This window comes from Oncorhynchus kisutch, linkage group LG10, assembly GCF_002021735.2.
Source record: "Oncorhynchus kisutch isolate 150728-3 linkage group LG10, Okis_V2, whole genome shotgun sequence".
NCBI classification, from domain to species: domain Eukaryota; kingdom Metazoa; phylum Chordata; class Actinopteri; order Salmoniformes; family Salmonidae; genus Oncorhynchus; species Oncorhynchus kisutch.
Genome location: NC_034183.2, coordinates 13,798,937 through 13,824,079, shown reverse-complemented (window position 1 = coordinate 13,824,079; position 25,143 = coordinate 13,798,937). Strand labels below are relative to the sequence as shown.

Below are 25,143 nucleotides of genomic sequence, written 5' to 3'. Positions count from 1 at the left end.
GCACTGTATGCTCATATCTACCTCAAATGTAGTTGATAGTCAGTGTCTCTCTCCAGCCTAACATACAGACAAACATAGAAGCTCGTGTTGACTATGTGTATTACCGACTGTTTGATTCCGTTTCGGGAGGGACGGCTATGGCATCTCTCCGTTTGATTCCGTTTCGGGAGGAACGGCTATGGCATCTCTCCGTTTGATTCCTTTTCAGAGCGACGGCTACAGTATCTCTGTTTGATTCCGTTTCGGAGGGACAGCTAAGGCATCTCAGTGAACATAGAGTTACCAGAGTGGAAACAGCAGATGGAGATGAATCGCAGCTCCTCGTGGGGAATAATGGTGCGGAACAAAAGCACTTTGTGTTGGGAAAACACAAACCAACAAAACAAATGTGTTTGTGTCAAGAGAAAAGCCATTCCTGAGCCGGAGTGAGATTTCAGCATGGGGGGGGGGCTGCCTAAACTCAAGGACAAGTTCCTCTGAAATGCAGTCAAGAAGAGAGCCAGGCTTCAGGAAGATAAATGGAGTTAACTGGTTAAAAGGTGGGTAGATGAAGGTGCCACTGGCATGGACTGCTAAAGGGGGTAATCTGGTTTACGAAAGCCAAGACAAGTTCCTTTATTTGAATCGCAGTTAGGCAAAAGAAGCAACAGTACACCACATGAAGAGGGATGGCAAACTGACAAACAGGAGAAACACATTTTGCTAGACAAAGAGGGAGGAGGTAGGCTAACAGATGTGAGTGTCACTAGCAGATAAGTTTGCTCGTGACTGATTGGTTTAAATTCAAGCTTATTTTGTGAGCCTCGTGCGATGCAGAGCTAGGCAACGAGGTGAGTTTGGCTAATTGTTCAGAGATTCAACGACGGCTGTGTGGGGGGCGGGGGAGGGGGGGAGACTTATGTCAATGTACACTGAGTATACAAAACATTAAGAATGCCTGCTCTTTCCAAGACAGACTGACCAGGTGAATCCAGGTGAAAGCTATGAAGGGGAGGAAACAGGTTAATGAAGGATTTTTAGCTGCGCACGCCATTCAGAGGGTGAAATGGACAAGACAAATAATTGAAGTGCCTTTGAACAGGGTATGGTAGTAGGTGTCAGGCATACACCGGTTTGTGTCATGAACTGCAACACCGCTGGGTATTTCACGCTCAACAGTATCCGTGTGTCAAGAATGGTCCACCACCCAATAGACATCCAGCCAAATGACGCAACTGTGGGAAGTATTGGCATCAACATGGGAAAATTTTGACACCTTGTAGAGTCCATGCCCAGACAAATTGAGGCTGTTCGGAGGGTAAAAAGGGGATGAAACTCAATATTAGGAAGGTGTTTCTAATCTTTGGTATACTCAGTGTACATTATGTCAAGCCTCAATTCCAAGGCGTGTCAAACCAAGTGTCTAAAGGTTTTCAATCCTCCCTTGTACTTGATTGATTAGTTGGAACTCCCCTCACCTCGTTGTCTTGGGTGTTAAATTGGACACAAAGGAAATAAAAACCAGTAGACACACGGCTGTCCAGGAAATAGGTTTCAGACCCCTGGTTCTTCTCCACCAGAAAACCAGTTTAAAACCAGAAGATTGTCATTGTGATGCTAGGCGACATGGACCAAAATCTAAAGATTGCCTGAATTGATGCAGTAATGATACATTTATAACAATTTTTTATTATTATTATTCTTTAAACTACTACTGGTTTAATGGTTGTAGCCATCAATTGTCCCATTAACAATCACCCATATTAGCAAACTTATTTCATTTCAAACTTCACATCTCTAGTGTAGGCTACTTATCGTAATGAACGACATCAGCAAAATGCCTGCGATAAGTGATCGGTATGGTCGGTGTTGATCATTTTAGGTATATCATCCCAGCACTACATGTGCCATATTTTGCTCGCAGGAAGAATGTGCCAATAATAGTCAAACATTATAACCCTTCAATGTGCATATTATGTTGTATACATAAATGGAAGTACTACAAAACTATTCCATGGTTCAGTGACTTACGAAGCAGCTTACTGATAAGACACTCGTTATCTTGATAGGTGTTTGAGATAATAGTCTTGTTCACCTAGGATACGAAGAAAATGTGTGTGTGTGTTGCTAACATCAATGAAGCAGACCCCTTTCTAGCTCGTTAATGCAGCCCAACCCCAAGTCAGCATGCTCCTTTATCACAGCGGCAGGCTGAGCACCCAGGAAACAGTTGGATTTAGGGCAGGGGGCATCCCAAAAGGTCACCTCTGTCATGGTCCCTGAAAAGACTCAACCAGCAGGGCCTTGCCAAGCCTACTATCCCTCTCTCCCTTCCGTCCCCACCCGTGGAACCCTGGTCGATGAGACTAACCGCTAAACCCAGCCCCACATTCAAACAACTTAGCTCCGCATCTGTGAGGGAAGCATCCATAAGCATCTAGGAGAGATCAATCCAGTAGAGTTGGAGGAATTCCAGAAGAGGGAGATGTTGTTTACACATAATTGAAATTTACCGGAATTGAAATAACCGGAAATACTGTACACTGAGTGTACAAAACATTAGGCACACCTTCCTAATATTGAGTTGCACCCCTTTTGTCCTCAGAACAGCCTCAATTCGTTGGAGCATGGACTCTACAAGGTGTCAAGGGTTCCACAGGGATGCTGGCCCATGTTTGGCAAATCTGACCACAATTCTATCCTTCTGATTCCTGCTTACAAGAAAACATTAAAGCAGGAAGCACTAGTGACTCAGTCTATAAAAAAAAAGTGTTCAGATGAAACAGATGCTAAACTACAGGACTGATTTACTAACACAGACTGGAATATGTTCCAGGATTCTTCCGATGGCATTGAGGAGTACACCACATCAGTCAGGCCTTTCTAATTGATTTGGCTCGGGTATTCTGGAAGGATATTGACCTCATCTCATCAGTAGAGGATGCCTGGTTGCTCTTCAAATGTGCTTTCCTCACCATCTTAAATAAGCATGCCCCTTTCAAAAATAATTTGAACTAAGAACAGATATAGCCCTTGGTTCACCCCAGACTTGACTGCCCTTGACCAGCACAAAAACATAATGTGGCGTACTGCACTAGCATCGAATAGTCCCCTCAATATGCAACTTTTCAGAGAAGTCAGGAACCAATATACTCAGTCAGTTTGGAAAACTAAGGCTAGCTTTTTCAACATACACACTGAGCTAAAGGGTAGAGCTGCTGCTTTCAAGGAGCAGGACTCTAACCCGGAAGCTTATATAAGAATTCCAGCAATGACCGCAGATGAACCATCAAACAGACAGGCTAAGATCGAATCTTACTACACCGGCTCCGACACTCATCGGATGTGGCAGGGCTTGCAAACTAGACCCACTCCAATTTGCATACCACACCAACAGATCCACAGATGATGCAATCTTTATTGCACTCCACACTGCCCGTTCACACATGGACAAAAGGAACACCTGTGAGAGAATGCTATTCATTGACTACAGCTCAGCGTTCAACACCATAGTGCCCTCAAAGCTCATCACTAAGCTAAGGACCCTGGGACTAAACACCTCCCTCTGCAACTGGATCCTGGACTTCCTGACGGGCCACCCCCAGGTGGTAAGGGTAGGTAACAACATACGCCATTTTAAACCTCAACACAGGGGGCCATCAGGGGTGCGTGCTCAGTCCCCTCCTGTACTCCCTGTTCACTCATGACTGCACGGCCAGGCACGATTCCAACACCATCATTAAGTTTGCCAATGACAACAGTGGTAGGCCTGATCACCGACAATGATGAGACAGCCTATAGGGAATAGGCGATTTGCAGACGATTTGCATTGCACCCCCCCTCTGGAACGCTGCTGCTACTCTGTTATTATTTATGCATAGTCACTTTAATAACTCTACCTACATGTAAATATTACCTCGACACCGGTGCCCCCGCACATCGCCTCTACCGGTACCCCCTGTATATAGCCCCGCTATTGTTATTTACTGCTGCTCTTTAATTATTTGTTATTCTTATATTTTTTTGTGGTATTTTCTTAAAACTGCATTGTTGGTTAAGGGCTTGTAAGTAAGCATTTCACTGTAAGGTCTACACCTGTTGCATTTGGCGCATGTGAAAAATAAAATTAGATGTTGACTCCAATGCGTCCAACAGTTGGGTCCAGTTGGCTGGATGTCCTTTGGAGGGGTTGACCATTCTTGATACACATGGGAAACTGTTGAACATGAAAAACTCAGCAGCGTTGCAGTTCTTGACACACTCAAACTACCATACCCCATTTAAAACGGCACTTAAATATTTTTTCTTGCACATTCACCCTCTACAAGGCAGAAATACACAATCCATGTCTCAAATAGTTTCAAGGCTTAAACACCCTTCTTTAACCTATTTCCTCCCCTTCATCTACAGTACACTGAAGTGGATTCAACAAGTGACATCAATAAAGGATAAAAGAGCTCACCTGGATTCATCTGGTCAGTCTCATGGAAAGACCAGCTAAACATGAAAACCAAATTACTTCACCTCTACTCGGGTTGCACATTTTGGGGAATATTCAGAGGTGGAAACTTTGTGGGAATTAACTGAAATATATGCAAATGAACATTAATACAATTTAAAATGTAGATGTTTTTTGCATTGGATATATTGACCATATCATATGGAGACAGAAACAAACCTTTTACCTTATAAGTAGACATAATTGCAAATTATTAAATAACTCCAATAGAAATAAAATTTAAAAAGTTACAAATTGAACTTTCCAACCTTGATGGCTCAAAAAGCCTCAAATTTGCCCAGATGGCCACCAATTGTTCAACCCTTGTATTGGTCAGTCTGTTGCGTGTTTTGGTGTGTGTGTTCCCAAACAAGGACCAGTTGCGCTCTGAGGCGGCTGATGTTGGTGGGATTTGGAGGATGCAGGAAACAGGGAAAGAGCCTCAGATCCACAAAGTCCCTTCCACCACGTGGCTGATGAGATATCTTGGGACGACATCCATATTGCATCTCCATCCCAAAGCCCGTGCTTGGAAGTGCACTTCGCCAGACTGCCAAGAACCTTGCCCTCATCCAGGCCAAGGTGGCGAGACGCGGTAGTGATGTCATAGGCCTTGTCGATCTCTGCACCAGACAGGATGCTCTTGCCAGCATACTTGGGGTTCAACATGTATGCTGGGCGTGTAGCGGCTTCAGGCAGAAGTCTTCATGCTTTTTGATGTATTTCAGAATTGCAGTTTCCATTGCTTGGAGCAACAGTGAACTGGGCAGGGCAGTAGGGATTTCTTCTCTTACATCTGCAAGCAGAGTCTGAACATCAGAGAGGATGGCATTGTCTCCCTCAATCCGTGCAATGGCTACTGCTATAGGTTTTAGGAGTTTCAGGCTGCTTACCACTCTCTCGCAAAATACATCATCCAGGAGGATCCTCTTGATGGGGCTGTCCATGTCGACAGACTGTGATATGGCCATTTCTTGGAGAGACTCCTTCCCCTCCAGGAGATTGTCAAACATGACGACAACACCACCCCAACGGGTGTTGCTGGGCAGCTTCAATGTGGTGCTCTTATTATTCTCACTTTGCTTGGTGAGGTAGATTGCTGCTATAACTTGATAACCCTTCAAATACCTAACCATTTCCTTGGCTCTCTTATAGAGTGTATCCATTGTTTTCAGTGCCATGATGTCCTTGAGGAACAGATTCAATGCATGGGCAGCACAGCCAATGGGTGTGATGTGAAGTCCTACCCTCACTTTAGACCAAGCAGTCTTCATGTTCGCAGCACTGTCTGTCACCAATGCAAATATACCTTCTGTGGTCCAAGGTCATTGATGACTGCCTTCAATGAAGAGACTGCTGTGTCTGTTGTCCCTTGTGTCTGTGCTCTTGTAGAATACTGGTTGAGGGGTGGAGATGATGTAGTTCATTATTCCTTGCCCACAAACGTTCAACCACCCATCAGAGATGATTGCAATACAGTCTGCTTTCTCTATGATTTGCTTGACCTTCACTTGAACTCTGTATCCAGCAAATTAGTAGATAAGGCATGTCTGGTTGGAGGGGTGCATGCTGGGCACCCCTCCAACCAATACACATTGCCTGTGAGCATCAATAGGTGAACCAGTTGCATATACAGCTTGAGCAAGACATTCATCAGCATTTCTCTGATGCTGTTTCTCTGATGCTGTTGCTATAGATAAGGTGTTTGATTAATCATTTTCACCTCGAATAGAAGTAGAGGGACTTTAGTCAGAGGTTGCTTGTTGTGAGCGCTGAGGGAACTTGATGCACTTGGCCAGATGATGCTGCATTTGTTGCATTCTTCACATACGATTTGGCACAGTATTTGCAAATGTATACAGCTTTTCCTTCTACATTAGCTGCAGTGAAATGTCTCCACACATCAGATAGTGCCTGTGCCATTTTTGTGTAAAGATAAGAAAAAATATGTAAAAAAAACAAACAAATACAACTTCAAGTACAAATAGCTAAGCAGTTAGATTAAACAACTCATTTGTAAGATGCATGTTTTAAAATGAAACATGTATGGAAACAAGTGAATTAACACTCAGTTAGCAGGCTTAAGCAAGCTAAAACCCACATGGTAGCAAAAACTAACTAGCAGAAATTGTTAACAAGTTAGAAATTATTTAAACACTTTGCTGTAGGCTACTATTTACTAGTTAACAAAAAAATCATGCATGTCATATAAAATATATTCACCCCACCCAGTATTGCAATCGTTAACTTACCAGAAAGCATGTAGTCCTTGGCTCAGACAGTGTAGTAGTGTGGGCTCAATAGTATCTCATTACTGTGCAAGATCTTGAGAATCAGCTGTACATGTGATGTAAGAATGCACAGTGCATGCAGAGGGTTGCAATTCCATTGAATTGGGGCTAGTTTAAACAAAATATTCCACAAGACCTAGAATTGCCTTGTGTATCCCAAAAAAAGGTTCACTGTTATAAGCTAACTTTTTTCATGAACTTAAGCAAAATTCCCAAAATTCCCGGGCTTAACTTCCCATGGAAAAATTCCGGAAATTTACGGGAAATTTTCCGAACCTTTGGATCCCTAACCTCTACACAGTGCATCATTTTTTTCACACTACTTTCCTGCTGTTGTGATAGGAAGAGAAAATTGAGAACACTGTAAATACTACAACATCACCACTTTGGAATCGAGGTGTTCATTTTCAACATCAAACTACTCGGCTTACTCGCTTCAAGCATGAAAGGTAGGCTGGTAGACTCATCCGCCATACCTTACAAGCGCCAGTACATATGTTGAGTTCACGTCATGACCCCCTTTGTTGCTAAATCGAATGAAATGCCTTTGTCTTGGTAATTGTGGTGGCCTCAGAGTTCAAAATGCTTTATGGCTAATGCCTCCATTTTGTGCAGTGGCACAAATGTCACCCATTATTACTAATGAATTGGCCACCAAGGGGTTTCCTCTCTCCCTGTTGCTCTACTTAATTAGGGGTTTAAAATCTCATTCAATTATTTATAACCAACAGTGCACAGAGTTCCACTTTTACTCCTCAGTTAAGAGATTAATAAGATATGCTTTGTTTGCAGTTGTATAATTATAGCTAATATCTGCATAAATTAATCTACTGAGGAAGATGGAAGCAGATTTGACAGCCTGGCTGGAAAAATAACACTGAAGCAGAGAGAGATAGCTGGCAGGTTTGGAGCTCATGGGTTTTAACTGCAAACTGCTCAATTTGTCAGAGGAGATAATTTCCCTCGCTCTACAGTATGTTTGTAGAGTTACTTAAATGAAGAAGTGAGTAATGAAATGTTTGAAATTCTAATGTGAGAAGAGTGATACATGCAGGGAGAGAAGAGTGAGTAAAAGCCTAACAAGCTGTTTACTGAATCAGACGAGATGTGTATCCTTCGAGAACTCAGCATTTCGTCCTTCAAAATAATATTAACACCTTTAGACTTTTCAAAAATACCCCATTGGAAAGTAAAGGAGCAACATCTGCACACTATACTTGACAGTATAATGTCAAGGCCATGGGTCTTCATTCAAAACCACCAGTTTCATATTAGTTTTTCTCTGAAAGATGCTATGGATAGCTTCAATATTAGCTATGCATAAAACATAGCTAATATTGAAGCGATAGCCTGTTGCAATATTAAAACATTTATCTGTTGCTCCCCATCCACCTGTCTATCCTCTTTGTCTTTCAGAGTGAGTGGCCACGATACATCTCTGTTGGAATTGTATTTCCAATGAGCATATAGGCAACAGGAGGAAGTCCAAAGACAAGAAACCCCAATAGACTGGCACACACACATACAGAGACAGAACTACTAACACACAGGCCTTAGTGACAAAGCAAGATGGTACCTTTTCATTCGGTGAGCACTAAAACGTGACGGTGCGGATTTCTCAGTCTGTAACAGAAGAATATGACAATCTGGGATTGGGCAGCACACACTGCAAATTTCACACAGACTTTCCTTTTCAAGTATTAAAAACAGAAGGCGGAGGGATCACGTGACCCTTGAACGAGATGGCTGCATGAACTAAGAGCTCCGCCCAAGTAGTTTCCAATTCCTAATCTTACCTCCACTTCAAGTTTAAACTCCTTTAGCTTTAGTCAGTCATGGTGGCTACAAAAGGCGACATTACAGATAACATTTTTACCCGGACTCGAGCATTAGCGACTGAAAAAGCCTCCAAGAAGCAGCTAGCTTCAGAAAAACCTAGAGCCATTAGCCAAGAGCAAGAGGAGACTCACCGACAAGGAACGAGTCCTACAGGCGGAGAAAATCAACACCATTACAGTGGTAAACTACTAACTCACCTTACACCAGGACCTGTCAGCTGGAATACGCTGAAAGCGTCGAGAGTTTGACGAGGTGAAGAAATACTCCATTGACCGAGGCATCTTTAGGGGATTCAAATACCCAAACGAGCTCAGGATTCTTCACCAAGGAGCCCTGCGACACTTCAAAACTCCCGAAGAGGCAAAACGTTTTTTGAAAGACACTCCTGGTCTATGAGAAACGGACCAATGACTAAATGCAATTAATGCTATTACTAAAGGAGGTAAGACAACATATAGCCGATATCCAAAGACCTCGCTAAATGTCATTATAGCTGTCTAATCTATATTTATTTTCCTTTAGCTGAGAGGGATAGGCTCTATAGCCTAACCTAGGCCAACTAACGTTTTAGCCTACTTTTATTTCCCTTTTTTTGTTGTTTTTTTTCCGCTAATATTACTTGTGGTTCCCTATGTCCCTTGGGGGAGGTATATGTAGGCTGGGCTATTGATTTTATTTTCTCCCTCTTCTAATGTGGTCTGGACGGGGGCTACGTTGTCACTTACTCAATGCGGGGCGGAGAGGATGAGGCATTTCTTTGGTGGGGAGAGGGAGACTTTGTGCGTTGCTAACTGTTCCCGTTGTTTTTTCGGGACACAGAATTGAGACTGGGCAGGGGGGGTAATAGATCCAACGGGATATGTTGAGTTGTTTGGGAACTCGGCTGGGGAGTTCAGAGATTATTATTTTATGTACACCATTTATTTTCCTTTTATGTGAACGCAGCTTTAACTATTATCCACCTTTACCCAGAGATGACTTGCACTAAAGTTCGATTACTGTTCAATGACTAGCACCTTAAATCTAGGTCATGCAATAAAACGGAAAAAGATACTATGTGCTCTAAAAAAGGAAAAAGCAGACATTGCGCGATTACAAGAGACACACCCCTGTGATGCTGAACTCCACAGATCTTGGGTGGGACAGGTGCATTTCTCATCTTTCAAATCAGAACAGTAGAGGTACAGCCATACTTATCCATAAGAATGTTCCATTCAAAATTGACAAAAACATATCTGATCCGGAGGGGAGATTTATTTTGATAACTGGGTCACTGTATGGACAACCAATTATTATCTTAAACATATCTAACACAGACACTCCTGCCTTCATGTCAAAAATGATAACCCTGTTCAATGAGCATTGTGTTTCCTTTGGCATGGTGGCCGGAGATTTTAATTGTACCCTTAACCCAACCCTAGACAAATCATCAAGTCCCCACCACAAATCCTAAATCTGCAAAGATGTTGAACTCTTACTAAAGAGATGGGACTGATAGATATCTGGAGAGAGACTAATAGCTCATCTATAGACAATACATTCTACTCTAATGCCCATAACATCTACTCCCGTATAGATTACTTTTTTATAAAGAGTTTCATAAATTCAGCCAAGTGTACAATCGGACCCATAGCACCTTCAGATCACGCCTTTGTCCACCTCCGCTTTGAACTCTGCAAAAACATCCCGAGGTCAAAGAGCTGGAAATTCAACACCTCCATGTTATCAAACGAAGTGCTCCATACATTGGTAACTACATGGATAGACAACTACACACAAGACAACAAAGATTCTCCTGTTTCTCCGGCCACAATGTGAGACTGCCAAAGCCACACTAAGAGTTCATCTAATTGCATATGCTTCCTCTAAGAAAAAAGCAATGGAAGCACACAGGCTAGATCTTGAGAGGGAGCTGGAATGCTGTGAAAAAGTACATAAACAATCCCCAGACAGCACCTCCTGGAGTCATCTTAAAGCAGCCAAAGCCAAACTGAATTTGGACTATACTCAGGAGATAAAAAAAATATGTTTTCTGTACTAAACAGAAATACCATGAGTATAGCAAATTGGCCAAGTAGTTTGCTTGCTTACCAATTTAAAAGAGCAGTCAGAGCGTACAATCATGGCTATCCGAACAGCAGAGGACGAGGTCACATATGACCCAAAAAATATCAATTTAACTTTTCATGATTTTTACTGCAAACTATATACCTCAGAGAAAACACACAGAGGTAGAACTCCACTCTTCCTAGAGGGAATCTCGCCACCTAAACTATCAGATACCGACCAAGAAGATCTCAACTCCCCCTTCACGCAATTACCTCCATGCCACCTAACAAGTCCCCAGGCCCAGATGGATTCTCCCAGACTCAATGTTCTCCCAGACTCAATGCACACAGCTCGCATTACAGTGTTGCTCAAAAAAGACAAAGACCCTCTATCCTGCTCGTCCTTCCGGCCCATAAGCTTGTTGGATTTCGACTACAAAATAATTACCAAATTGCTCGCCAAAAGACTAAACACTCTTCTTCCCAAAATAATAAAAGCAGACCAAACTGGATTTATTAGAGACAGATACTCTTCTGATAACACTCGTCGTCTTTTTGATATTATTGATCAAGTAAACGCACAGTAGACCCCTGTCCTGCTGGTTTCACTGGATGCTGAGAAGGCGTTCTACAGGATGGAGTGGCGGTTTCTGTTCTCAGTCTTAGAGAAGTTCAATATGGGCCCAAACTTTATTAAATGGATCAAATCACTATACTCTCATCCAAATGCCATGGTGACTACTAACGGACTGAATTCTGACAGATTCCCTTTGGGACGGGGCACAAGACAAGGGTGCTCGCTGTCCCCCCTGCTCTACCTGTTGGGGGCGGAGCCTCTGGCAGAGCTGATAAGGAGCTAATGTAAAAATGAAAGAATCTAATTATGAATTTTTGTGCACATTTTATTACACTCCTTTGAGACTCCATAGAATGAAAACAGACATCTCTCCTAACTGTAAAAAATGTACCTCTGAAAGTGAAACCTATATGTATTTTGGAACTGTAGAGAGATTGCCAGATTTTGGCAATCTGTACATACTGCTGCACAGAAAATACTAGGATGTAGTTTGATATGACCCTGTGTATCTCTTCTTAATGCCCAGCAGGACTTTGTTCTTGATCCTGACAGAGAAAATGTGCTCATGAATATTACATACTTTGCTAAGAAATGTATTCTTCTATTGTGGGCCTCTAATACTTCTCCTACATTTAAAATGTGGATTGACCAGATTGTTGACTTTCTCCCTCTTGAAAATCTCACTTATGACCTTATGAATTATATATATTATTTGTATTTATTTTATTTTTTTAAAGTCTGCCACATCTGCGAATGTGGAATGTGTTTTGTTGGTTGATTGAAAAACAAGACAACGTAATAAAACTTCAATAAAAAAACAGCAGGAGGCGGACAGAGTTCCCTTGTCCTGCAACTCTGAAAGATAGTGGACTCCTGCTACGTGATGGTCACCTCTACAATATAACACTCAGTGTGTGTGTATATGAGTGAGGGAGACTAACATGGAGAGTGAGAGAAAGAAAGAGAGAGAGGGAGAGAGAAAGAGAGCAATTGAGGGATAGAGAGAAAGAGAGCAAGTGAGAGAAACAAAAGACAAAAATGAAGAGTGAGGGAGAAAGGAAGAGAGACCAACAGGGAAATTAAAGGAGAGTCAGAAGAGTGGGAGAAACTATCGAAGAGGGCCCCCCAGATAGACTATATTTGAACAAACATGTTTTCACTTACAGCTCTCTCAGACTTCAAAGCCAGTACCCTGAGCTTTGCTGTTTTACCGGACAGACAAACAGTAATCCCATTTTTAACCTCTGGGCAGTAAACAGGCCATGAAGAGGAGAGAAAGAGTGGGAAAGAGAAGAGGGAAATAGAGGCAAAAAAATGACTACCCACTGCTTGCTTTGGGTCTGGGAGATAAGCACACAAAACCCTGCCGGCCAAACTATTCAAAACAACATCATCCAAAGGAAACATCATGATGATGCAGACGTTGAATACAGTTGGAAAGTTTTCCGATCCCATTACTTTTTCCAGATTTTGTTACATTACAACATTATTCTAAAATGGATTAAATAGTTCCCCCCCCCCCCCCCCTCAATCTACACACAATACCCCATAATGACAAAGCAAAAACAGATAATTTTCTTTGCAAATGTATCAAAAAATACAAAATTAAATATCACATTTCCATAAGTATTCATCCCCTTTACTCTCTACTTTGTTGAAGCACCTTTGACAGCGATCACAGCTTTGAGTCTTCTTGGGTATGAAGCTACAAGCTTGGCACACCTGTATTTGGGGAGTTTCTCCCATCCGTCTCTGCGGATCCTCTCAAGCTGTGTCAGGTTGGATGGGGAGCATTGCTACACAGCTATTTTCAGGGTTTCTCAAGAGATGTTAGATCGGGATAAAGTCCGGGCTCTGGGTGGGCTATTCAAGGACATTCAGAGACTTGTCCTGAAGCCACTCCTGAGTTGTCTTGGCTGTGTGCTTAGGGTTGTTGTCCTATTGGAAGATGAACCTTCAGCCCTGTCGGAGGTCCTGAGTGCTCTGCATCAGGTTTTCAAGGAAATCTCTGTACTTTGCACCGTTCATCTTTCCCTTGATCCTGACTAGTCTCCCAGTTCCCGCCACAGAAAAACATCCCCACAGCACGATGCTGGTACCACCAAGCTTCACTGTAGGGATGGTGCTAGGTTTCCTCCAGACGTGACACTTGGCATTCAGGCCAAAGAGAATCTTGTTTTCCATGTTCTGAGTCCATTAGGTGCCTTTTGGCAAACTCCAAATGGGGTGTTATGTATCTTTTACTGAGGAGTGGCTTCCGTCTGACCACTCTACCATAAATGCCTGATTGGTGGAGTGCTGCAAAGACTGTTGTCCTTCTGGAAGGTTCTCCCATCTCCACAGAGAAACTCTGGAGCTCTGTCAGAGTGACCATTAGGTTCTTGGTCAGCTCCCTGACCAAGGCCCTTCTCCTCCCGATTGAGCTCTAGGAAGAGTCTTGGTGGTTCAAAACTTCTTCCATTTAAGAAGAATAGAGGACACTTTGTTCTTGGGGACCTTCAATGCTGCATACATTTTTGTTGGTACCCTTCCCTAGATCTGTGCCTCAACACAATCCTGTCTCGGAGCTCTACGGACAATTCCTTCAACCTCGTGGCTTGGTTTTTGCTCTGACATGCAGTCAACTGTGGGACCTTATATAGACAGGTGTGTACCTTTCCGATCAATTGAATTTACCATAGTTGGTCTCCAAGTTGTAGAAACATCAAGGATGATCAATGGAAAGGATGCACGTGAGCTCAATTTCGAGTCTCATAGCAAAGGGTCTGAATACTTGTGTAAATAAGGTATTTTACATTAGCAAAACATTCTAAAAACCAGTTTTCGCTTTGTCATTATGGTGTATTGTGTTTACATTGAGTAAAACATATTACTTAATCCATTTTAGAATAAAGTTGTAATGTAACAAAATGTGGAAAAATGGAAGGGGTCTGAATACTTTACGAATGCACTTGTATAGGTTTAATACTAAGGCTGGGAATTGCCAGGAATCTCACGATACGATATTATCAGGATACTTAGAGTCATGAGAATCGCAATACATATTGTTTCGGGACCTATCAGCCTCGTACAAATCAAAATCTCGTGATACCAGGATGGTTCGTACGAGGCTATGATTCTATACGTATTAACATTCAATACTGTGATTTTATTGCGATTCAATGTTCCAAACATATTGCTCACCAAATGTCTGCTTGCAGAGGGATAAGGGAGAGCCATGAGAAAAGGTGTTGATCAATCATGGAAATAAAAGTGCTGAAAAACATTTAATTTTTTTAAAGATGAAGGAAAACAAGCTATGAAGGAAAAATACTGGAGTTTTAAAACTATACAATACGTAACTGCATCCATTATTTCCCCCATTTAATACCGAGTCTGCTGTCTGATTCGTGCTTCGTAACTAAAGTAGGGGAAGTGAAGAGAGAAAAGTGGTATGTCGGATATCTTTCGATTTATGGAGGATATCAATGAGTGTTTCAGTTAGTCAGACATTAATAATCAGAAAAACAGGTCATGGTTTGAAAGATGAGCCTGAAGAACCTGCAAGGCACAAACTCACGTCAGGTGTTATGTGATTAGTTGCTGCAGTAGTTCATCCTGATTGTTGAGCAGCTTCAAATAGTAGTCCTGAGACGAGTTCAACAACGCTTCTTGCCAAAGTAACTATTTTAGTTGAACGATTTAATAAACATTCCAACATGTTACAGTGAAACATCAAACAACTATTTTTTGTTAGGATTACTGTGCCTTTTTAGAGACAATTTTCAAAAACTGAAAACGACTTAGCTATTCCTACTAAATATCTTAGAACGTTACATGGTCACTTGACTATTTTTAGAAGCAGTTTAGACCCGAAACAAACACTTACGTTTGCCGCACACCATCTTCTGAGACTGTTAGCTAACGTTAGCGAACGGTTGCGGCTAACATTAAACAAATGAAATATGTTAGCTAACGTTAGCCAACATTTGCAAACTATTACCCTTGTTGAACGGCACCTCTGTTTTACAGTTCCCATCGGCATCATTTAAAGACAAAAGCACAGGATTCCAGTGTGAGGATTCCCTCAAGAATTACACAAGGCCAGACGAGCCAGAGTCAATCAACACTCAGATCACACACAGAGAGGGGAGATGCATTGACACTCTTCCGCTATGAATCTCCTACAAATCGCTCATTACTGATTGATTTTATGTGCTCTTTTGTCTGTGATCTGCGAAACCTCCAAGACTAAGCTGCTTGAACATACCCTGAAGAAAAATAAACGCAACATGCAACAATTTAACATTTTTACTGAGTTACAGTTCATATAAGGAAATCAGTCAATTAAAATAAATTAAGCTCTAATCTATGGATTTTACGTCACTGGGAATACAGAGATGCATCTGTTGGTCTTAGATGCATTAAAAAAGGTGTGGATCAGAAAACTAATCAATATCTGGTGTGACCACCATTTGCCTCATGCAGCGTGACACAACACCTTCGCATAGAGTTCATCAGGCTGTTGATCGTGGCCTGTGGAATGTTGTCCCACTCCTCTTCACTGGCTGTGCGAAGTTGCTGGATATTGGCGGGAACTGGAACACGCTGTCGTACGTGTCGATAGAGAGCATCCAATACATACTCAATGGGTGACATGTCTGGTGAGAATGCAGGTCATGGAAGAACTGGGGCACTTTCAGCTTTCAGGAATTGTGTAAACATCCTTGTGACATGGGGCTGTGCATTAGCATACTGGAACATGAGGTGATGGCAGCAGATAAATGGCATGACAATGGGCCTCAGGATATGGTCTGAATATGTATGTAAATAAGGTATAGTTTTTTTGATTTGTAATACATTTGCAAAAATGTCTAAACCTATTTTTGCTTTGTCATAATGGGGTATTGTGTGTTTATATTGATAATGATTTTTATTTTCATCCATTTTACAACAAGGCTGTAACATAACAAAATGTGGAAAAGGGCAAGGGGTCTGAATACTTTCCGAATGCACTGAATGTAGTGGTTAAATATTTTCTCCATTGTGAACCAAATTCTTCCTTTTAAGGTCTCCAGATACAATCAGAGGCTCTGTCTTGCCAACATCGCTTCAAGGTGACTCATGCCTGTGGCAAACGACTTTGTGAAATGTGACTGATGGCAAAATCCTAAATTGAGATATGTATGAGTAACTCCAACATTTGCACAAATCTCATTGACATCAGTGCATCATTTCAGTGAAGATTGAGTCTTTTATGCATTTCACATTATTTATAAGTTCGGTTTCAGCACTAAAGCAGCACAGCTGAGATGAAAATGGAATTGACCAAATTACAGGTTTACAACACAATCAACCTTCTGGTGCCTGTTGATTCTCAAACTCACCATAGAACAATCATTGCGAAACTCCAACATACAGGAAACTGGGGAAATTATTTTCAACCCCTTTGGATTAGTCCAAAACTATATTTCTCCATGGGGGCCTGGGACAAACGGACCAATTTGGTCAAGGCAATATACCAACATAAATGGTGTCCCACCTAGTTCCCACTGAGGTCTTTCATCCACTGGGTCGCCTAACAAAAGGGATATCAAGGCAAAAGTAAAGATAATGACGTGCCTATGGAGCACTGGCGATGGTAGATGTTTATACAGAGGGTCTTTACTGCACTTTTCATCTTACTCTAAAGGGAAAAATCATGAAAGGGAGTTATTTTTTGGATTGATTGGCAGCCTCTTTTCATCTGTTGCTTTGTTGAAAGGGAAAACGCTGTGCAAGGAGAGAACAGCAGGTACAGAGCGACAGATTTAAAGTGAGCGTTCACGCCAAATAAACTTTGTCTCAAAGCAGTCTAATGTTTAGATGTCCCACACCAATCTGTTGTAGATCCCACTATACTGTATGCCTCAATCCTTAATTAAATGGGAAAGATTGGCACCGTCTGAAACCCTTACATGACACGGTGCCCATCTTTGGATCCGGATGACGAGGGACATGGATTTCAACACTTGAAGGTCTGAAAAACCTTGGTTTTGGAGTGAACAATATAACCACTATTTCAAAGTGCAAACCTAGACAGCTGTCCATGTTTTGCTTTGAGTGACATTAGCACAAATTAAGTCAGTGATCAGTTGAATGCATCTGATAGCTCTGCAAAGGCTTGACACATGTCTGGAGGAACATAACGAAAGCATCCAGTGAGAGTTCATGATTTTCAAGTTTCAATGTCACATGCACAAGTACAGTGAAATTCCTTTCTTGCAAACTCAACCCAACAATGCAATTATCAATAACAAATGTAATACTGGTATAAAAAAATACAAGAAATAAGAAGAAATGACACATCACAGACAGAAGTGTCAATTCTGTTGTCTGTACATAATGGACTGGGAGACATGACTGCTATCTTCCCTCTGAGGGGAAGTGAGATGTTACTAACCACAGTATCTATGGACAACTGAGGGTTCAAGCAAGGTATTCTCATCCTCCTGACTGACACTCACATACCCGCACACATTTTCCTTCCTCACATACACCCCAAAACACACACATGCATACACAGACATAACCATGTACATACACAATACTAGATACAAAAAATACACACATTAAGACCTGAATCCACACATTATCCACAATCCAAGCTACTCTCCTTACTGCACTCCCCCTCAGTAACAGTAAATCCACTTTCATGCCACGTTAGGAGCGTTCACACAACCATATATCAAAGCAAACAGACGGTTGCAGGAGCTGCCGTAGAGCCACCACGCTCCCACTCTGTCCCAGGAAGCCACCAGAGAAAGAAGCGCTGAATTGACTGCTGCAGGGGACAGAGCAGACTTCCTCTGTTGTGGCAGAGATTCTCTGGATTCATAGACAGCTATGCTAGCTAGCTATATACAGAATGTGTTACCGAGAGTGTCATTTTTAAAGGGGTGTTGTTTTTACACCTCAAAAAGTAGAGAGAATCAGAGTAAGTAATAATTGAAAAAGGCCCAGTGCAGTCGTGGTTTTTATGTTTCATATTAATATATATTTCCACACTATGAGGTTGGAATAATATTGTGAAAATGTTGATAATGTCCTTTTAGTGTAAAAGTGGTTTGAAAAGATCACATGACATTTCAGCCTGTTTTGGTGGGATGGAGCTTTGGCCTTTCCATTGTGACATCGCCGTGTGGTAAATTAGTTCAAGGGATACTCAGGATTGTGGCAGAGACCCTTTCTCTACTTCCCCAGAGTCAGATGAACTTGTGGATACCATTTTATGTCTGTGTCCAGTATGAACTAGCATTAGCACAATGACTGGAAGTCTTCGGGTAGCAGGACACTGGCAGGCACTGATGAGGACTGAGGTGAATCAAAATGGATCAATGTGGATCCCAGTCCTCATTTCTCACTTGATGGCCACCTAATTGGCTATGTGTAGTCCTTAGTCTTTCAAAAGGTCAATGGTATTGTCTGCCTGTCTTACTCACACTTTGGTTAAAACAGGCTCTTCATGGGCCTGTCAATCAGAGTTGTCATGGAAGACAGTTAAAGTCCTGTACATGCCTTTGCGCAATGATCTGGCGCATTACAGCTGTGGAGGGATTAAAGAGATGACGAAGACACATCTCCCAGGTTTCTCCATGTAAGATGTGTAAGCAACCTCTACTGGTCACCAGCGCTGTCACACAACTCCGAGTGGGAGGACTGAGGGCTGTCACCTCTAAGCCATACCCTCAGGTTTGCCAGGATCCACAGGTTGCTAAGTAACATTGTCCTCTATCAGACAAGTGTGGTGGCTCTGTCAGTGCTTGACACCGTGAGGTGACAGACTGATGAGAAGAAATGAAATTACCCAGGCTGTCAACCAGCAGGAATAGCATGCAACAGGGGATAAATGGAAAATATGAGGTAAATAAATAATTGAAAGGAATGGGTGTAGGAAAATCCCACCAACGCCTTCTGCATACTAAGCAGGGCTAAATGTCATTGTATAGGTAGCAAGCCGACACCAAATGAGTGTGCACGTACAGATCCAATGAAAAGACCTAAGTCAATACAAGACAATCAACATCACAACCATAATTATAATTATCCAGAGACTCCCTCATTACAAAGGAGTATCACTCACCTGCATATTTAACACCTAACTTGGCCACGTGGTAGTGATTAAGGGGCTTAACCCACACACAGAGCATGCTGGTGGTTTGTACGGTCAGGCACCCAGTGGACGGCTAGCAGGCACCAGACACAGAACAAGAGATGAAGTCTGTTAAGCCCACTTCACCTCTCACAGAGCCAGGTGATGAGTGATGTATTAATTCCCTATTTTCCAGGGATAAAGCAGGCGCACGCACAAAGCACAGGAGATCGTTATCTCCAATTGAGAGCACAAAGCAATATGAATACCCTAGAAATGCTAAGCATTCAAAGCCAGGTGATAATGAATATCTTGGGCCTAGTCAATCGATAGTCCTTTAATCTTGGGTGGGCGGCTAGTTTCTGAGAGATTGGACTCCATTTTAAAAGTTTGAATTGGCTGCGAAATCTTGATCAGCGCTTTGGCCATGACCATATTGTTCATGAGGTTGATATCTCTTAACGAATGGTCGGGCGGTCAGTCCAATGAAATTGACTCCTTGGTGAAATTCAAAAAGCTGTAATTAAATAACTGGTGTCAAATTGTAATTAAACTAATTAAAATCATGATTAATTAATGGACTAAGAGCTGATTGGTAATTTAGAAGAACTGAAAAAGTAGCACTAACCAATTAGTCAGTACTCATGTTTGTTCAGCTTGAGAACACATCGTGTATCGATCTCAAAACAAATCTGATGTATTCCCAAAATAGACGGCAGAACGAATTTGAATAATGTTCTCTGGTAATTCAGTATCAAATGTCTTATCAAATAAATAAATAAATGAAAGAGTGACAACTGAAGGAACTAACACTGACTGATGAAAATATTGCTGGAGTTAAAATTATGGAATGATGCCTTGATTAATATCACTGGAGAATCTTTTCCATTTTGAAATAATTTGCTATACAAACTGTGTGACAGCCACTATGGCACACATGGTCAGTGTTATGCTACGTAATTGAAGATGTACTCTGTTCTGTAGCATATCAATGTGCTCTCTGACATGTTAATGTAAAATATAAAATCCTGTTTTTACGCCAAGCTTTCCCGTCTTACTGTGAAACCTATGTGCGAAATTATTGGGAAGATGTTAATTAGCTAAATATCAGACAGCTGCAATGATGCAGTCCAATTAAATATCTTACAGGCATAAATTTGTCAAATAAATGCATAAGCCAGTTAATATACAGTACGTGCGGGCAATGTGACACATAGGGATAAGAATTTCATACAGGCATACACAGAAAGACATTTCAGAGTTGACATTGGTGAGCTGTCATTTCATATTCATCAAGTTTATGCATGAATGCAGTGATAAGTAGCTGGATGAAGTGTTGTGATTCCAAATGGCTATGAAACAGTACTCATAACTGAATTCTCTACCAGAAAGTTAGTTGGTCCTCTTTGATGTCACAGAGGTTGATAGATTACTATGTATAAAGCCCTTTTACAAAAAGTCCATCTTTACTGAACTTCAGACAAAACGAGTCACCACACCCGGTCTCAGGGATGGCTAACTACAGAAATTCCTTCAGGCTCTTCTCTCAGTATGACTCCCTGATAAAATAAACATGTAAAAAATGTAATAACGGTACTGCTAGATAAGCATCTTCCCCCCACTGTCTCTCTCAATCTCTTTCCACATCCCATTCTTCCTCTCTCACCAGTTACATGCCTTTCTCTTCGACATCCCTTTTTTCTCCATGCTAATCATCTCCATCATCACCTGTTCTTCTCCTTTCTAACACTCCTCTCGCTTTCCCCTCTTCTTCCAGTCCTCCACTTTATTGCCTCCATGCTTCCCATACACCTCATTAATACAGTTGAAGAACCCTCACTAAGAATGGGTTGAAATGATAAGCAATGGTTTTACACACATCCAACTTTTGCACAGCAGCTGAACAAAAAGAAGAGCCAATAAAGAGAAAGTAATGTTGGTTCACTGGTTGCTGTTCTCAATAAGTGCTATGTTGATCAGTCTATTGGTAATTGTCACGTCTGCTCCTCCCCTCCGGCGTACGACATTATGATTCACACCTGGACTCCATTACCTTCATCATTTCCTCCCCTTTATATGTCCCTCTCCCAGGTTCACTCACCAGTTGGTATTGTTCTTGTGTATCGGCGTACTGCCTTGTTAGTGTTGAGTTCTTGGTTTTGTTGTTTTAATAAAACGTTTCACCTGCACCTGCTTCCGACTCACCGCCCCATCATTACAGTAATACAAACTTTTGACAGACATGGTCGTGGTGTAAATGTTAAGCCCGAGGTAGAGCAGAAAATGCCCGAGGTAGAGCAGAAAATTCAGTGTGTTCGGAAAGTATTCAGACCCCTCATTCTTCCAAATTGTATTACTTTACAGGCTTATTCTAAAGTGTATGAAATTGTTTTCCCCTCATCTATACACAATACCCCATAATGACAAAGCAAAAACAGTTTTGTACACATTTCTGCAAAAAAAAAGTTTCATATCACATCACATAAGTATTCAGACCCTTTACTCCGAGGGCCTGATTGGTGTCACACTTCTCCATCACTAGCAAACACAGCTGATTCATCAAACAGCATTCTATACTGAATACCATGATTAGGTGATTATTGGAGTCAGGTGTGTTAGCTGGGGCTGGGGACAAAACTGACACCAATCAGGCCCGAGGACTGGAATTGCCCACCCCTGCTTTACTCAGTACTTTCTTGAAGCACCTTTGGCAGCGATTACAGCCTGGAGTCTTCTTGGGTGTGACGCTACAAGCTTGGCACACCTGTATTTGAGGAGTTTCTCCCATTCTTCTCTGCAATTCCTCTCAGGCTCTGTCAGGATGGATGGGGAGCGTCGGATGCACAACTATTTTTAGATCTCTCCAGAGATGTTCGATCAAATATGAACCTTCGCCCCAATCTGAGATCCTGAGCACTCTGGAGCAGGTTCTCATCAAGGACCTCTGTACTTTGCTCCTGACTAGCCTCCCATTCCCTGCCGCTGAAAAACATCCCTACAGCATGATGCTGCCACCACCATGCTTCACCATAGGGATGATGCCAAGTTTCCTTCAGATGTGACACTTGGCATTTCTAGTCATCAGACTAGAAATAAACATTTTTTCCTTGTCATTATGGGGCATTGTGTGTTTTTAGAATAAGGCTGTAACGTAAAACATGTTTAAAACAGGAAGGGGTCTGAATACTTTCCAAATGCACTGTACACACACTAGCAGGTATGGAGACTACCAGAGGGCAGTAAGCAATCAATAAACAAAATTAATAGTGTACTGTGGGATGCTAACAGGGCATTGCGGTGTATTGACAAAGCTACTGTATTGATCAGGCCTAATGACTTACCTGACACGCAGTGATCACATTAGAAAGGATTATAGGTGCCTGGGTCTGTTCTAGTGGTGCTGCTGCTGACTCCCAACTACACAATGCCCCTACATATCCATAGGAACAACAACGACTACATGAACATGATCAAGCACACATGCCATGTACTTGGAGTGACAAGGGCAAATATTTTGAACCTTTTGAGAGTCTGTTTTAGTGGATTTGCATAGTCCTGAGCATCATGGGTAAATGTGTAAGCACAGTAATAAGTCAGAATTCCACCTCCTCCAATTGGACATATGGCCTGTGGCCTTCCTCACTCTAGCAGATGCCTTCTAAGGATGCATTGGAAAATTGAGTATTCAAAAAGTTGATGCGCTACTTACACTTCAAGACGATGTCCACTGAATAGTAATAACAAGTCGTCTTTGATCATGTCTTGCCCTGACACTCTTCACATAGTGAGCCATGCAAAGACAGGCATAAACTTCAATGGGTTCCTCTCCCATCTACTGCAATTAAAGAGGTTGAAAAGCCCGCTCAACTGATAAGATCTCCATCTCATAACGTATGATAGTCACAACTCTCTTCAAAAGGAAGAGAAGGAGAGACTGAGACAAGGAAAGAGATTGATGAGGCAATGCAGAGCCCAACCCTATCCTCCGGGCCCACAGTGACAGCGTATGGTGGTGTCAATCAGTAAATTTAGCCTTCTCTTCCTCTGAAGCGAGTTGTGCCTATCATATGTTATGAGATGAAAATCTTATCAGTCAAGCAGGCTTCTCAGCCTCTTTAATTGCAGCAGATGAGAAAGACAGGGAAAGAGGGATGAGGAGAGGAAGGGGCAAAGATGGAGACCACAAACGAGGGACAGGCAGGGAGAAAGCGAGAGGGAAAAAGTAAAATAAAATATATCAACGAGAGATGGACTGATTGCAAATAAGAGGGAAAGAAAGAGGGAAGAACGGACCAAAACTTTAATGTGGGTGCTAAGTGGGATGGAAAGAAAGTGGAAGACTATACAAAAGTGTGCCGCAATGAGGAAAGTGATAGACGTATTGAGAAAGAGGGAGTGGAGGTGTTTGAGAGCGCCCTCTTCAGAATCCCCCCCCACGCATAAGCTGTTCGCATCAGTTGATCGATTTCAAATATTTTTCACCAGACACTCGCAATAACGTTAATTACAAAATGGCCCGTAAGAGTGAAATGACCCTATCCATCTCCAGACAGACTGGAGGAGGGAGGGTAACCACATAACGGAGATTAAGTGGGACAGAAAAAGCCTTGTTTATCGAGATTATACCACTGGCACCTGTAGTTCTCTCTGCTAAGTTGGAGGCGCCAGTCAGGCAAAATTGAAGAGCACAAGAGGTAAGGCCCTTCTTCTAAAGAACAGATTCCAGACAGTCCAGCTGAAATAAACAACTGCTTGGGAGACAAGTGTGGCACTGGAGAACTGCAACCCCCACTGGGCTCCCGGTGGTAAGTAGAGCATGCCACAATAGAAGCTAGCCAGTGAGCCCACATCAACATTTACATACAATGGCAATGCAGTGCCCAACTCTCTCCTCCAGGCCCACAGTGACAGCGTATGGTGGTGTCAATCAGTGGCCAATCAGTAAATTGATAAATTATGTGCGACGGAGAAAATAAAAACTGTCAGGACTGTGGGCCTCAAGGACTTCAGCACTGACAATGTTATATGTTAAGGTTCATATATAGAGTGTTTTATACTGAATGTTTTTTTTAGGGGCGAGGGTGATGTCTTACCTCGTAGTAGCTGCGCACAGCATTGCAGAAGGCCTCGTCCGCCACGATCTGTGTCTCCCCATTCAGGAAGGCCAGGAAGTGATCCTTCACCGCCTGCAGCTGCTGCTTATTAAGCTGAGAACGAAAGAGAGAAACAATATTAAAACAAGACAATATTATTTAAATCATATTTTTATCTAATTTTCACATCAACAAAAGATTTGATACATTTATTTTTGTACAACTTTTTTTCCTAGTCATTGTTGTCCTTGACTTTGTTCTGTTCAAGCCATGAAGTACTCGGTGACAAAAGACTTCAAGTGCTTGGAATGCGTTTGAACGGAATGAAATTATTGGTTTCAGACATCTTTTCTCTCTTTTCTGCAGAATTGTTGCTAGACAACCAATTTAACAGTGCTGATGGAACGATGCCTCTACGTCACTCTGACACGCCATCAGTAGAATAAACTATTTCCCAGAAACAAATCAGTGCCAGCAAAGAAGCCCTAAAACAGTGAGGCAACAATTTCAAAAACACCATCAGTCCATATCATTCTTGTTCAGAGATTCTCTAATGATTACTATTGTCTGAAAGAAATGCTTTTGCCAACATGTTCAGTTTTAATAAGCAAGAAAAACCCCAAAAGCTTTCTCTCTCTAGCTCTGCCATCGCTTATGTATGAGGGACATGGCAGTCTATTTGGAAAATGAAACACATTTTTTCCCCCA

At 42.0% G+C, this 25,143-nt stretch overlaps 1 protein-coding gene across 1 annotated transcript in view; it reads right to left on the bottom strand.

The window, feature by feature from the left end:
* cadps2 (Ca++-dependent secretion activator 2) overlaps positions 1-25,143 on the bottom strand; it is a 268,321-nt gene that overhangs the window by 198,116 nt on the left and 45,062 nt on the right. Inside the window, 1 exon segment of the mRNA XM_031833159.1 lies at positions 24,436-24,549. Coding sequence (XP_031689019.1) covers positions 24,436-24,549 — 114 coding nt within the window.